This window comes from Otolemur garnettii, unplaced genomic scaffold (genome assembly GCF_000181295.1).
Source record: "Otolemur garnettii isolate 467f Iridium unplaced genomic scaffold, OtoGar3 scaffold00011, whole genome shotgun sequence".
NCBI classification, from domain to species: Eukaryota; Metazoa; Chordata; class Mammalia; order Primates; family Galagidae; genus Otolemur; species Otolemur garnettii.
The window spans coordinates 31,917,898-31,933,396 of NW_003852406.1; the positions used below are offsets into that span (position 1 = coordinate 31,917,898).

The 15,499-nt window shown below is 37.9% G+C and overlaps 1 protein-coding gene across 1 annotated transcript in view; it reads left to right on the forward strand.

Moving 5' to 3' along the window:
* Positions 1–15,499, forward strand: part of ZFAND6 (zinc finger AN1-type containing 6) — an 83,996-nt gene that overhangs the window by 50,599 nt on the left and 17,898 nt on the right. Inside the window, exon 3 of the mRNA XM_023510090.1 lies at positions 15,364–15,489. Coding sequence (XP_023365858.1) covers positions 15,381–15,489 — 109 coding nt within the window. The 5' untranslated portion in view covers positions 15,364–15,380. The remainder of the gene's footprint in view (positions 1–15,363; positions 15,490–15,499) is intronic.

Here is a 15,499-nt window from a genome sequence, read left to right on the forward strand (position 1 = left end):
TTATTATAGAGACTGGTTTGCAAAATCTAAAATATTTACTATGTGGTACTTTAGAGAAAAAGTTTGCCAACCCTAATTGGAAGTGCTGGGAATACAACTCTTAACTTTGCTGTGTGTTTCATTTGGTCTTTGTCTTGTGTTATGGGCTCCCTCTGCTTACAAACTTATTTGCTCATTATTCATAGTTCAGTTTGTATAAAAGGAAATGTTGATTGTTATAAGTAAGTGGCAGTTTGTTTTCCTCTGAATCTGTATAGTTATCTGTTTCCTTTAGTAGCCTTTTTCTCTGAAAAGAGAGACTGATTAGGAGGTATGTGCCCAGAACCTGTTCAAGGATAGACTTGGATTTGTGGTACGTGAATGAGAAACCAGAATAAGGAAGGGTTTACTTTGGGGTGCAGTATCCCAGATAGGTCAAAGAGGAAGAATACGGTGAACTATAATCAGCCTCAAAATTTAATAAAATTAATAATTTTATATTCTGTCAAGAACATTCATATGTGAAACTGGTTTTAAAACTTTGTGAGAGTGTGGTGATGAAGAATATAGTGATTACTAGTACAGTTTGGTGTTACTGCCTGGATACGGTGCTAAGGCTCCAGGTTCTTTACCCTCCAGTGCTTTTGTACATGCGCTGCCAGTGCAAATGTCAACACAGTGGAAGAGGCAAATAACAAGTTCTTGTTACTGTGAAAATAGACCTCTGAAAGGCTCTCAGGAATCCCCTGGAGACCACAGATGTACTGTGGGAACTGCTGATTTAAAGTGTAGATTTCAGCCAGACTTGGAGTTGAATCCTAGCTCTATCACTCCCTACCTATGTGACCTTTAATCTTAACCTTTCATGCCTCTGTGAAATAAGGATGGTGATACTACTTATTTCATAGGATTGTTATGAGAATTAAAGGAGTTGGTATTTAAGGGCTTAGAATAGTGCTTGGCATATAAATACTTACATATATTTCAGTAGATAGTAAAACTAGTTATTTGTCTAAAAAGAGTTAGTACAAAGTTCCGAAGGAGCAGAAAAGATTTAGAGAATGACCATATTAAACTGAAGAAATTAGGGGAAGACATTCATTTAGAAATATTAGATACTAAGTTGGAGATTTGTGTTAAGGTAAGGAGAAGAGATTCCTTAAAAGGTGAGGAGGTGAAGCACTTCTGCATGGTAGAATCACAGTCTTTAAGGTCAAAGTGTAGATTTTTTTTTTAAAAAGGCTGTATACATGAATCATCCATGTATAAATCTGTGGTAGTCATTTTGGGGAGGAAAGTAAATGTTCACAAATGTGTAAGCCAGTGGGAAAATTCAAGTGGGTTTCCACTCTTTTTGCAAGGAAAAGGATATTGAGTGGCCTGTGTTGTAAAATTACGTCCTATTCTTCAAGGTATGTGGTGTAGAACACAGGCCAGTTTGAGAATGCGGAATTGACTACAACTTAATTTTACTCATAAGATTACTTATTTGCTATGCTAAATTAGGCAGGTTGCCAAATGAATCTACTTCTGAGTAGGCTGAATTGAAAAACATACCGAAAGGCTTAGAACCTGAGGCCAGGTGTCTTTGCTTTACTGTATAGCCTCATGAAGTGGGCCCTGCTGCCAGACCTAGATCTCTTCATAAACAGCAAATTCAGTTTCTTGAAAAGAAGCTTTTCTGGGTGGCACCTGTGGCTCAGTGGGCAGGGCGCCAGCCCCATATACTGAGGGTGGCAGGTTCAAACCTGGCCCCAGCTGAACTGCAACAAAAAAATTAGCCGGGCGTTGTGGTGGGCGCCTGTAGTCCCAGCTACTTGGGAGACTGAGGCAAGGCAATCGCCTAAGCCCAGGGAGTTGGAGGTTGCTGTGAGCTGTGAGATGTCACAGCACTCTACCGAGGGTAATAAAGTGAAACTCTGTCTCTACAAAAAAAAAAGAAAAGAAAAGAAGCTTTTCTGGTTTCTTGCCTTAGATAAACACTTGACTACTCATGTGGGTGTGATGGAAGATGGCAGGGCATTTCCATTCATGCATTCAAAAAATATTGAACACCTATCATTTGCCAAGCCTTATTTCAAGCATCAGTGAACAAAATGGACAGGATTTCTGCCATTATGGAAGGGACATTTGAGTAAAAAGAGGACAGACAAAATTAGTACAATTTAGTAGTAAATTAAGGTAAGGGCATTGGAAAAATATAAAACTGAAAAGGGTTATAATGGATGCTGGGGCAGTTTTAAATAGGGTGGTAAAAGAAAACTTCCCTGAAGAAGGTGAGGGAGCGTAGTTGTAGGAATTCTAGAGAGGAGAAGAAAGCAAGTACAAGGCATCAATCCAGCAGTGCACCTGACACGCCTGGCAGCATGTGGGATGGGTAGGAGGAGAAGAGGAGGTCAGGTAACGGGGGCATCAGACCATGGAGAGCCTTTAAGTCATGGCAAGAAGCTTGGCTTTTGCTCTTTGTGAATTGGGAAACCATTAGAGGATTTTGATTAAGCAGAAGTAATGTGGTTGGTTTAAATTTTAACATGTTCACTGGCTGCTATGTTGAAAATAGACTATAGGAGGGCAAAAACAGAAGCAGCGAGACTTGCTTAGCTGTAACTGTTTAGTTATCAATTGTTGCATAAGAAGTTACCCCAAAATTTAGTGACTAAAACAATCAACGCTTACTGTCTCACACAATTTCTGTTGGCAATATAGGAGTGGGCTTAGCTATATTGTTTCGGCTTGGGGTCTTTCATGAGGTTGCAGTCCAGATGTCAGCCAAGGCCACAGTCATTCAGGGATTTGACCAGGGCTGGAAGATCCCCTTTCAAGTTTACTCATACATCGGTTGGGCGAGACCTTAGCTATTCATCATAAGGGCTTTTCTTTCTAACATCGCAGCCAGCTTTCACAGAGTCATTTACCAAGAGAGAAAGCAAAGCAGAAGCCACATCATCTCTTATAACAGGCCTGGAAGTGGTACACCATCTCTTCTGTGGCATTTCTCATCTCCCAGACCAACATCGATGCAATGGGGGTGGGGGGGGCTGTACAAAGTGTGATTACCAGGAGGCTGCGGGAACATGGGGGCCTCCTTGAAAGTTAGCAAGCAAATAGAAAATGAGATTTTAGGCTCGGCGCCTGTAGCTCAGCCGGCTAAGGCGCCAGCCATGTACACCTAAGGTGGCGGGTTCAAATCCCCAGCCCGGACCCGCCAACAATGACAGCTGCAACCAAAAAATAGCCGGGTGTTGTGGCGGGCGCCTGTAGTCCCAGCTACTTGGGAGGTGGAGGCAGGAGACTCGCTTGAGCCCAGGAGTTGGAGGTTGCTGTGAGCTGTAATGCCACGGCACTCTACCCAGGGGGACAGCTTGAGGCTCTGCCTCAAAAAACAAAAAAAAAAAAAAAAAAAAAAGAAAATGAGATTTTAAAATAAGATACCATTTATAGTAGATTATAAACAAATACCTAAGAATATCTAAAAAGAGAGAGAAGACCTCTTCACCTAACACTATACAAAACATCAGTGGGGAACTAAAGAAGACTTAAATAAATTGAGGGGAATCTACAGTGTATGCACATGGGGAGATTTGGCACAATTCTAGTCAAAATCCTATTTATTAAAAACAGAAATTGACAAACTCGATCTGAAACATACATGGAAATGTAAAAAGCCAAGAATAGCCAAAAAAAAAAAAAAATCATGGGGAAGAATAAAACACGTGCTGGATACTAAACCAAAGCTGATGTGAGGTATCAGAAACTATAGTAATTTACAACAGGATAGACAGACCATTGGAACAGAATTGAGACCCATACTTGCATGGTCAAGGATGAGACTGCAAGGTGAGGACAAGGAGGATCTTTTTAGTACATGATTTTGGGTTAATTAGAGATATATTGGCAGAAAAACAGGAATCTTAATCTCTACCTAATTCCATACCAAAAATCAGCTTCAGATTGATTACAGATCCTAATGTGAAAGGTAAAATAATAAAGTTTAAAAATAAAGTATAGAATACCCCTGTGACTTTAGAGCAGAAAAGATTTATTAAATAACATACAAAAAGCACTAAGTATAAAGGAAAATTATTAACAAAATTTAGATTAAGATGAATTTTGTTTTAAGACACCATTAAAAATGGAAAAGACCAGTTGCAAAGTGGAAGAAATAATAAGCAAAGGCAAACAATCCAACACAAGAAATGCACAGAAAATTTAAACAGGCACTTAATCAGAGTAGACACCCAGATGGCCGCAGCATATGCAGGTGTGCTTGCTTACATTGGTCTGAATGACAGTGAAAAGAGACTGTAGTAAGAGGTACACGCCCACAAGAATATTAAAATAGAAAGACAGATGTTGTTACTTTCTTAGGGCTGCCATAGCAAACTAATAATAAACTGGGCAGCTTACAAATGAATTTATTCTCTTATGATTCTGAAGTCCAGAAATCTGAAATCAAGGCAGTGTTGTATGTTTATCTCAAAATCTCTTTGCCTCTTTTTTATAAAGATACATGGGATAGTATCTAGGGCCTATCTGTATAACCATTAAATATTTTTAAAATCATAAAATATACAAAAAGATAATCAGTATAAAATCCTTTTCTCAAGATCCTTAATCACATCTTCTGCCATATGAAGTAATATTATAGGTCCCAAAGATTAGAGCAGGGGTCCTCGAACTTTTTAAATAGGGGGCCAGTTCACTGTCCCTCAGACCGTTGGAGGCTGGGCTGTGGGCCCCAGGATGAGTTGGCTGCTAAGCAGGACAGGCAGCGGCTGCAAAAACACCCAGGGGCCGGATAAATGTCCTAGGCAGGCTGCATGTGGCCCGTGGGCCATAGTTTGAGGACGCCTGGATTAGAGTATAGTCGTATCTTTAGGACCACAGGTAGAACAGATAGTAATACTGAGTATTGTTGAGATAAGGAATAAACACAATGCTCATACATTGCCCAGAGAGTGTACATTTTTATAACTATATTAGGAAGGTGCTGGGCAGTGTCTGCTAAAGATAAATATACCCTAGAACCTAGCATTCCATACCTAGGTATATATGTCAGCCAGGAGACACATAAAATAATATTTGTAATTACAGTATTTGTAGTAGTCCTAGACTGTAAAATTCCCAAATCTCCATCAGTGCTAGAAGGGATAGTGGTTTATTACAGTAGCATACACTACATAGCAATAGCAATGAACTACAATGGTGTAGAACAGCATGGTGGGTTCTCACAAATAGTTTGAGAAGTATTTCAAAATGTATATGAAAACTGCACGCTGTACCCCATGATTGCATTAATGTACATAGTTATGCTATAAGAAATTAAAAAAAAAAGTTTGAGAAAAGATAGACACAAAATTTGTATATACTGTATAATTCCATATAAAAGTTCAAGAATGGGGCTCGGCGCCTGTGGCTCAAGTGGCTAAGCCTCCAGCCACATACACCTAAGGTGGCAGGTTCGAATCCAGCCCGGACCTGCCAAACAACAATGATGGCTCCAACCAAAAAATAGCCTGGCGTTGTGGCGGGTGCCTGTGGTCCCAGGTACTTGGGAGGCGGAGGCAGGAGACTCGCTTGAGCCCAGGAGTTGGAGGTTGCTGTGAGCAGTGAAGCCATGGCACTCTACCCAGGGGAACAGCTTGAGGCTCTTGTCTCAAAAAAAAAAAAAAAGTTCAAGAACGGGAAAACTACTATTCTAGAGTATTAGAAGTCAGTGTACTTGTAATTCTTGTGCAAAAGTGGGTATTAAAAGCCATGAGGAAGCTTTTACAGCCTGTTCTATATTTTGATCTGGGTGCTTAATTTGTGAAAATTTATTTGTTTTTCTTTTTATTTTATTTTTTTTTGAGACAGAGCCTCAAGCTGTCCCCCTGGGTAGAGTGCTGTGGCATCACAGCTCACAGCAACCTCCAACTCCTGGGCTCAAGCGAGTCTCCTGCCTCTGCCTCCCAAGTACCTGGGACCACAGGCACCCGCCACAACGCCTGGCTATTTTTTCTGGTTGCAGCCGTCATTGTTGTTTGGCCGGCCCGAGCTGGATTCGAACCTGTCACCTTAGATGTGTGTGGCTGGCCCCTTAACCACTTGAGCCACAGGCACCGAGCCAGTTTGTGAAAATTTAAACCTTACATTAGGACTTGTATACTTTTTATACATTAAAAAGAAAAATAAGAGTGGGAGTTGTTGGTCTCTACTTTTGTAGGACATCTTTTAACTGAACTAATGGAGCATCTTTCATTATGATTTATACTGATTATTCTCTTAGGCTTGAGAGTTTTAGCAAAGCAACATTTAGTGGTTCGAATATTCCCAAGGACTTCGAATCACAAGTGGCAGCAACCCAAATCAAACTAACATTAAACAAGAATTTTGTCTCATATAACTGAGGAATCTTAAGGAGTTAAGTTGACTTCAGCAAGGTGGATGCAGGACTCCAGCACCTTTGACTTCGGCTCCCCTCTTCCCCAACTTTTGCTTTTTTAGGTGGTCTCTGTATTTTGGCAAAGATGACCACCAGCATCACCAGGCTTACGTTAGACTGTCCTCACAACTGGCAATCCCAAAGAAAAGTCTGCCTTTTTCCCAGTAAGTAGAATCAGTAAAACCTAGGGAGGATTATCTGGCTCAGGAAGAGTCACAGCTCCTGTGTTTATCCCTGAGACAGATCTGGCCCTGGGAAGGGAGATACCCAAAACAAATGAAATGGTCTTCCAGCAAGAAGGAAGTTCTCTGTTACCTAAAAGGGCAAGGAAGGCATACAAAAATTGACTTTCACTAATACAGATATACTTCAGGTTCAATCAGTGAATAATTTCATAATTATTGTTTTTTTTTTTATGTAAATCCGGCTTTATTGGTAAAAAGGAATGACAGATTTACCTGGAATTCCCACCTGGCCCAAATAGCAGAACCAACCAAAAAGAAGAGAGAAAAACAAAAGGAAGGAAGGAAGGAAAAGAAGGGAGGGAAAAATATAATAATTACAACTACACTGACTTCTAACACCCCAGATTAGTAGTTTTCCTGTTCTTGAAATTTTATATGGAATTATACAGTGTACACACATTTGGTTTCTCAGACTGTTTGTGAGAACCCCCCATGCTGTTCTATACCATTGTGGTTCGTAATTATTAAGACAGATGAGTTTAGCCTTGGTATGCTAAATTGAGGTGGCTTTGTACTGAGAGCATAACTGTACATCATAGTTTATATATCTCCATGTAAATCATGTCTGGAGATAGAGATTTGGGTGAGATACTGCCTTTCCCAGTACTTTCTCCTTGTTGGGTGATGACCATACACAGTTGTCCTTCTGTATCTGTGGGAGATTGGTTTCAGGACACCCCTTCTCCCTTGTGGATACCAAAATCTGGATGCTCAAGTCTTGCACTTGTAGAACCTTCAGATAAGAAAAGTCAGTCCTCTGTATCCACAGGTTTCATGTCCTGGGAATATTATACTTTCCATCTGAGATTGGTTGAATCTGCAGACTGCCTGTGGGTATCGAGGATCAACAGTACTGAACCAAGGCACACATTAGCCTTAAAAAGAATAAATGATACTTTAAATTTACATTCAGTTTTGGATTAGAAAATCCTCCAGTCAGTTGTACTTGTGCTTCAGTCCTGTGTCTTTCTGGCCTCCCTACATCATCTGTAGAGATGATGACACTAAAGTTAATTGCTTATAAGGCTGGCAAGCTTTTGGCTCATCACCTATTTTTGTAAAACCCATGAGCTAAGACTTTTGTATATTCTTTTGTATAGTGTTAAGTGTTTGAGGGGAAAAATTAGCAGAGTAACATGTAGTGACATGTAAATTCTGTGAAATTCAAGTTTTAGACACTGCTGGTATAGGTAGTTCTCTGGAAAGATAGCCATGCTCCTTTGTATGTTGTCTAGGGCTGCTTTCACCTGGCAGCCGTAGAGTTCTGAGTATACAGAATATATGGCCTGCAAACTCTAAAATATTACCGTCTGGTCATTTACAGAAAACTTTGCCAACTCCTGATGTAAGGATTGTTGTGCAGAATGCAGTAAATGAGAGCCACCTAAGATAGGAATGCCATTCAGAGTTATTCTGAAATCTGTCTTCACATGCAGACAATACAGTGGCCTCTTTTGGTGAGATTTATCTTATCAGTCACTGGAAACTTTACTTGTAGCAATAACTGGAAAAATGAGGTTTGTATTTACTTGAACTAACTTTGGGTTCTTTGTATTTATGTAGCCTGCCTGGTATGTTGAAATGTTGAATGAATTATCTGTTAGGAAAGAACATGTAGTATCCCCAAGATGTATCCTCGTGTTAGCCAGACTCGCACATTTTTGTCTTTCAGCCCAGTCAGCAGCAGGGAAGACCACCTGACATAGGGAACTGGGGACGCTATACAGAGAGTGAGCTGCAAAGCACCCTCAGTACAATAGGAACCCTAATCCAAAGTCCTATTCTTATATCAGAGTGAGTAGCTGCTTCCCACATGTTTTCTATCAAGTCATATTTACTTATCTGTTCGCTTTTTGAACTTTGCTGGATTTTTAGTCATCTCTGTAAAGATGATTACGGTCTGCTCATTTACAGAAAACTTTGTAAATATTTTCTTACATTTACCTCCTCCCCATATGATAGCCAGAGATCCGAATGCTCAGAACTCTGGGAAATCACTGTGTGCCACTAGGAATCTCAAGCACCTATGCCAGACCCCTGTTTGGGTCAATTATGACAAAAATCAACAAAAATTATAGTGGGATATGCCATAAATTTTACATTGGTCTCTTCTGGGATCGCTCATTTGATACAATTGTAGAGAATTGGCAAATTCCGAGCAGTTAGTTTTCCAGTGATTTAAAAAAGGCAGTGGCTTGTCTTGCCACTTTCTGCTGCAGTAGGAATTCAAAGCTTAACATGAGTTATTTAACTCACCATGTTATGTTTTTTTTTCCTTCTCTTGAAAGTAATAGTGGAGATCCCAAATTGAAAAAGTCATAGACGTTAAAGGTTAAAAACCTAATATTAGTCATGTAGCTAAAAGTGAAGATGGTCTTAAATTGCTACTGAGTTATTAATTTTGAAAACATGAGTCCACTGTCGTCAGGTCTTCCTATTTTTCAATAAAAGCTAGAAATCTGGAATTTTTATATGTTACTTCTCAATTTTTAAATGCTAACAACTAAATTTTTTTTTTTTTTTTTGAGACAGAATTTTACTATGCCACCCTCGGTAGAGTGCCGTGGCATCACAGCTCACAAAAACCTACAACTCTTGGGATTAAGCGATTATTTTACCTCGGCCTCCCAAGTAGCTGGGACTATAGGCACCTGCTACAACACCTGGCTATTTTTTTGTTGTAGTTGTCAATGTTGTTTGGCTGGCCCGGTAGGGTTCGAACCTGCCAGCCCTGGTGCATGTGGCCAGTGCCCTAACTGCTGAGCTACGGGGCGCCGAGCTACTAACCACTAAATTTTAAAAAAATTTATAGGTGCTGCCCAGACGTGGCTGTGAATCATATTGAACTCAGGTTTGCAGTTCACGGCTTCTGGACTAACTCATCATTATTAATCATATGTCTTCCCTGTTTCTGTCAGGAGGAGAGAGAAAAACAATGAAATGAAAAAATTGTGTGTTTTATAACTGCCTTAGGCTATTGGTCATTCTTGCTGAATAACAGTTTCAATATATAAATTATAAATACTGAAGTATGAAACTTAAAAATTTTTTTAAAAGAGATACAGTCTTGGGCGGTGCCTGTGGCTCAAAGGAGTAGGGTGCTGACCCCATATACCGGAGGTGGTGGGTTCAAACCCAGCCCTGGCCAAAAACTGCACCAAAAAAATAAATAAATAAAGTCTTACTGTATTTTTGGACTCAAGTGATCACTCAAGTGATTCTTCTGCCTCATCCTCCCAATTAGCTGGGATTACAGGCACACAGCCACTGTGCTTGTATTGAAATATTTGTCAGTTTATTTTCTCCCCTTTTCAACATAATAATCATTTTTTGCCTGATATGAATACTTTCAACAATAGTACAATATGCTTATTCAACAAAACATTTTGTGGGATTCATATTAAGCATAAAGCGTGTTTGAAGAAAAAACTTAACAGTGTAGCTGGGAACGAGGTTGTAAACCACTGAGGCACTTGAGTAATGGTAAGATTAAGTGCCTCAACAGGGCGGTATTACATGTAGGCAGCTTTAGGAATAAATACAGAGCAAGGAATGGGCCCAGAAGAAGTAGAATTTAAGCTGATTTCCTGAAATAGATAAAATTGTTATAAACAGAGTGCAAAATGGACTAAGGAAGGAACAACGTGAGCTAGAAGCTTGTGAACACTATTTGTTTCAACAGATGGAAACAAAACACCCTCTATTTTTAGAAAGAGAGTAAAAAGGTTACTGAACTTCCTTTATGTTCTAGGCATTATTTAGATGCTTTTTATGTGCCTTATTTAATCTGGTTATGTAGATCTAATAAGTTCCCAGTTAGAGAATGACACTGGGGAAGTTTGGTGACATGTCCAAACTCTTACAGATAACAGAATGGTGGCAAAGCTGGGATTTAGATGCTGCCAACCTGACTCTAAGCTTATGCTGTTTGCACACAGCCTGATTTCCAGGGAAATGCTGTTTGGGTAAAGTATATATATATAAAGCATGAATGCTCGGTTGAGTACTCCTCTCTGATGCAATTACTCTACAATAACTAAAGTGGAAAGGATACTATAATGAGAACTGGGTGTTTTAGGAGAACTTAAATAAGTGGATTGAAAGGAGAGACAATAAAACAGAAAGAAAAACTGTTAAATTAACCCAGGTGTGAAGTGATAAGAACCACAGCTGGAATGGCAAATAAAAGAGTATGAGACATTTCAAAATGAAAAGTGTTGGTGACTTAACTCTAGGGAGTAAAAGCAAATGACAGTAATTTTAATTGATTTGTATTTGCTATTATAATTGAGTGTATGTTACATTTATTCATTGTAGTTCTTTTATCAGAATTTTAATAGTTGGTAATGAATTTTCTTTGCAGACATAAAATATTTAATCCTGTGGGTGGCGCCTGTGGCTCAAGGAGTTCAAACCCAGCCCTGGCCCCCACAAAAAAACTGGGAAAAAAAAAATTTAATCCTGAATTTTTTGTGCTGATAACTTCTTAGGTAAAAACATATAAATGAAAGTTTTTCTAGGAGCATGGTTATAGCTAATTAAAGCTGCATACTATGTTAAGATTGAATAAATGAATAAAATTTAAAATTCTTAAAAGGAAGAAATAAGAATTCATGAATGTTCACAAAGTTTTAGATTCATAGGGATATAATGGACTTTGACAGTCGTGTTGTTGTTTTTTAGATTTATCATAAGACACTGAACTGCTTACTTGTAAGACCTTGGGCAAGTTGCTGTCTTCTTGAGTCTCCTTTTTAAATCAAAGGGTTTGGGGGAAGATTGATTGCGATGTAAGTAAAATAATAAGAACAGTTTCTGGCCCATAGTAAACTCTGAATAACTGTTAAGTTTATCTAGGCTGCTTGAGGGAGGAACAGGTTGTGATTTTCTTATGAATGTTATGAAGTCAGAATTCACATTTTATGAATCCTCTCCAATTCATTGACTTGATTATTTCATGCTGATAATTTATGTCTGGTAGAGTAACCTTACTCTTTTGTCTCCTAGGATTTGTGACTTTATAATCCCTCAAGGAAGCAGTTAAGGAATTGTTCTGGTTTATCACTTCTTTTCTTCTTTTTTCCCCTGATCATTTGAATGCCAGACTGATGTGCCTTACAAGTTGTTTACCTGCTCAAAAGGACAGTAGCAAGGGGAGCCAGGGTTCATTTTCTTAATAGGTGCCATTGACATGCAGATAAAAATAAGTTATTTTACTTTTTCATGGTCTTTGGTCTTCCTGAAACTTCACGTAAAGGTACATTTTATGGCCTACAGATGAATAAATAAGGTTGTTTTTCTTTTTTTAAAAGTATACCATGAGATCCTTTGTGTCTGTTGAGCTATGGAAATTGTTAATTTGCTACTGTGCAGGCAGCTTGTTTGGCTTGGGAAAATTGCTAGTGTTACATGGTTTTGAAATTTGTTCTGAAGTAAGTATTATTGTACTTTTTATCTCTTGAATACTTACATTTTTACAGAAATGGATTATTTATCTCTTCTGGCTGTTTGTGATTGCCAGCTGTATGCCAAAAGACACATTGATATCAGTGGGGAGATTCCTTTCGTTCCCTCTGAGTGTCATTGTAATGTTACCAGTAGGCAGTAAGATACCATAGTTGGTGGTTTAGATTCGAGTTCTTCAACCTTTTTTCCCTCAAGGGGCCTTTTTAGACTTTTTTTCCCCCTACTGTTATTTCCACACATACAATGTATATCTGCTTATTTTGTGTATCTGTGTTTTATACATTAAGAGTTTTTTGTTCTCTTTTGCTCCCTTGAGGTTCTACTGCCTGTGTTGAGAATGCGTATTTTATAGTAGTGGGTTCTCAAAATTTTTAGTTTTAGAACCTTTATATTCTCTAAAATTTTGAATACCATGAACTTTTATTGATGATGGTTATATGTATGTAGCTAGTGATATTTATCATACTGCATATTGAAGCTGAGAAAAAATTTAGATATGTGCACTAACTAGTTTTAAAATATTTTGTGAAAAATAACCATTTCCCCCTCACCTACGTTATTCAGTGAGAAGAGTTGACATTGTGAACGTGTATTTGCAAATCTTTTTAAGGTCTGGCTTAATAGCAACACTCTCATAGTTGCTTCTGTATTCAGTCTGTTACAGTGTTGGAAAGAATATCTGGGCTAATCCCTACTTGGAAAAAGAAAGATATTTTAATTACCTTTTCAGATAATAGAGAGTATTCTTTGATAATATACCAAAACTTGATAATTGGTAATTTGTTAAAGGATAGTTGTGATGTGAATTGAGACACCATGTAAAAACTTTATGTCCTATTGTATTAAAATGCATTGGTCTTATATTAAAACCCATTGGTCTGTCTTTTACTTTGAATCATCATACATTGTTCACTCACTGTCTCATGAATATCTTTAAAATGTTGATTCCTAATTAGATTTCATTAATATCACCACTGATCTTACCAGAAACTTTCAAAATATTGAGATGCTTATTAAGTGTTTTTTTACTCGAACACATGAGTATTGTCTTTGATAATGAATACCATTAGTTGTTTGAAGTAACAAATGTATTTCATTCATTTCCAAGAACATGCTTGCCATAATACATACACTCAAGTTTGCATAATCAGTTTATTAATCATTCTTTCAAATAAAAAAGAACATGCCCTATTAAAAAGGGGATTCAGCTGACAACGTGTGATGAGCTGCACAGATGCTCTTTCTATAGCCATCACACTTCTGTGTGCAGCAGGTGTGTTTCCTGCCTGCTTCCCAGTTTATCATGCAAGGTATTAAGTAGACATATGTTTAGGGTCAAGATTTAATAAAGTTAATGATTTTTACTATGAAAACATGGCAGTGAAGACTACAACTCCTAGTACAGTTGGTAGTACTTACTGTCTTAATTTGGCTCCTTGATGAGGCTTCAGCTCTTTTTACCACTACTGCATTTGTGCAGCACTATTAGTGTTCATGTCCATAACAGTGAAGAAGGTAGGTAACTTTTTAGTATTGTCCTGAAAACAATTTTGACTTTTATGGAGATTTATGGACCATACTTTGAGGACCACTCTACCTGGATCCAATCCCAGCCCTGTCACTTATTAATAGCTGCATAGCCTTGAGCCAGACAGACACGAATACCAAAACCAGACAAGCATTTCTAAAAAAGAAAGCTGTAGATCAATATCCTTAATGAACATAGGCAAGGAAAAAAAAAATACTTGACATAAGCTTTTCAAATACCATCATTGTTTTCTTTTTGTAGGTATATTTGTAGGCCTATCCTAGAGGGAGAATCTGGATTCTGAAATTGCTTGTTATCAGTTACTCCTTATCAAAGGAATAAGAAAGATCCTTATCAAAATTCCAAACTAATTATTTCTAGGCTAAAGGTCTAAATCTTATCAGTTTTAGAACTTTTCTTTAAAAGCAAAAGAAATGCCTGCTGCTTTGTTGCAGTCAAGAATTAATGCTCTTGGTTGTGGGATTTTCATTAAATCCTCCCTACCCCTCAACATTCTTCACATAATTTAGGCAGAAAGAAACCTGGTCACAATAAACTGTGAAATGCTTCTTTAGGTGTTTATCAATTCAAGGAAATTTCATTGGGAAAACATTTCCCCACTTTGGTTAGTCTCATTCTTCCTTATCTTTGAAAATAGACCTGTCTATAATATGTATACACCCATTTTGGAGTAACCTTCATTTAGGAAGTTGTTTTTTAATAAGAGAGAGAGCCTGTTAGTGCTTTTGGTGTGTTATTTATGTCAAAGAACCAGTTGTTTTGTGGGAGAAATGACACATGAGGTTCTTCCATCTGCTGTAATTGATTATTAATGTACTTCCCAAATAGTTCCTCAGTCCCCAGCATTGCTGTCCTGGCTGAGTAATGCTGTCGTATTAGTTTTTCATTTTAATTTTAATTTTTAAGTACTTAAAAAATAAATTTTCCCCCAGTTACGCAAGTAGTACCTTCATTTTAGAGAAGTTCAAAAGTACAAAAAAGATACAAATTAGGAAAAAAGGTCGCTACCTTTTCTGTCCTTGGACAAGTTCTTTACTAACCCTTTTTGATGATTAATAGATGTTCCTTTTTCTCCTAATTGGCAACATACTGTATATACATTTCATACTGTGCCTTTTCATTATCATGGTGTTCCTCCATCCAAAAGTATTCTAATCCAGGTCCCTTGGGTTTTTAACTACCAGTATATTTATACTGACTATGTAACTTTTGTCATTAATATGCATAATACTTTTTAAAAGTCCATTGTCTTAATGTTAGACATTTAGGCTATTTTCAGTTTATCATTATACATATGCTGTGTACAAGTTATCTCTTGAACTTTCAGCAAAAATTTAAATACTTAGAAATCAAAGGTTGTAACATAGAGCACCACTTACAATGTGTATTTCTTATTACTGACAGAAGCCAGCTGAGCTAGGTATAAGTTTTCCTTAATCTCCTAGTGATGGCTTTTTTTTTTTTAGAAGTTCTTTATACTCTCTGAGCCTGTATATACCTGCTTGTGTAGAGTAGGTTGTAGAAAAGGTCAGCATGTGTCCTTTTGGTCTTTATTTTTTTCTCCCTTTCTTTAGTTTCAGGTCCTGGGACAGTTACAGAGAGTGGTTTGGGGGATGATGTATCTGGCTTATTCCTTTATTGGATAATGTATAATTGAAGTTTTGTGTCTGAGTTCTTTGCTAATGCTATATAAATTTCAGGTGTGCAACAGAGGAACATGGCTCAAGAAACTAATCACAGCCAAGTGCCTATGCTTTGTTCCACTGGCTGCGGATTTTATGGAAACCCTCGTACAAATGGCATGTGTTCAGTATGCTATAAAGAACATCTTCAAAG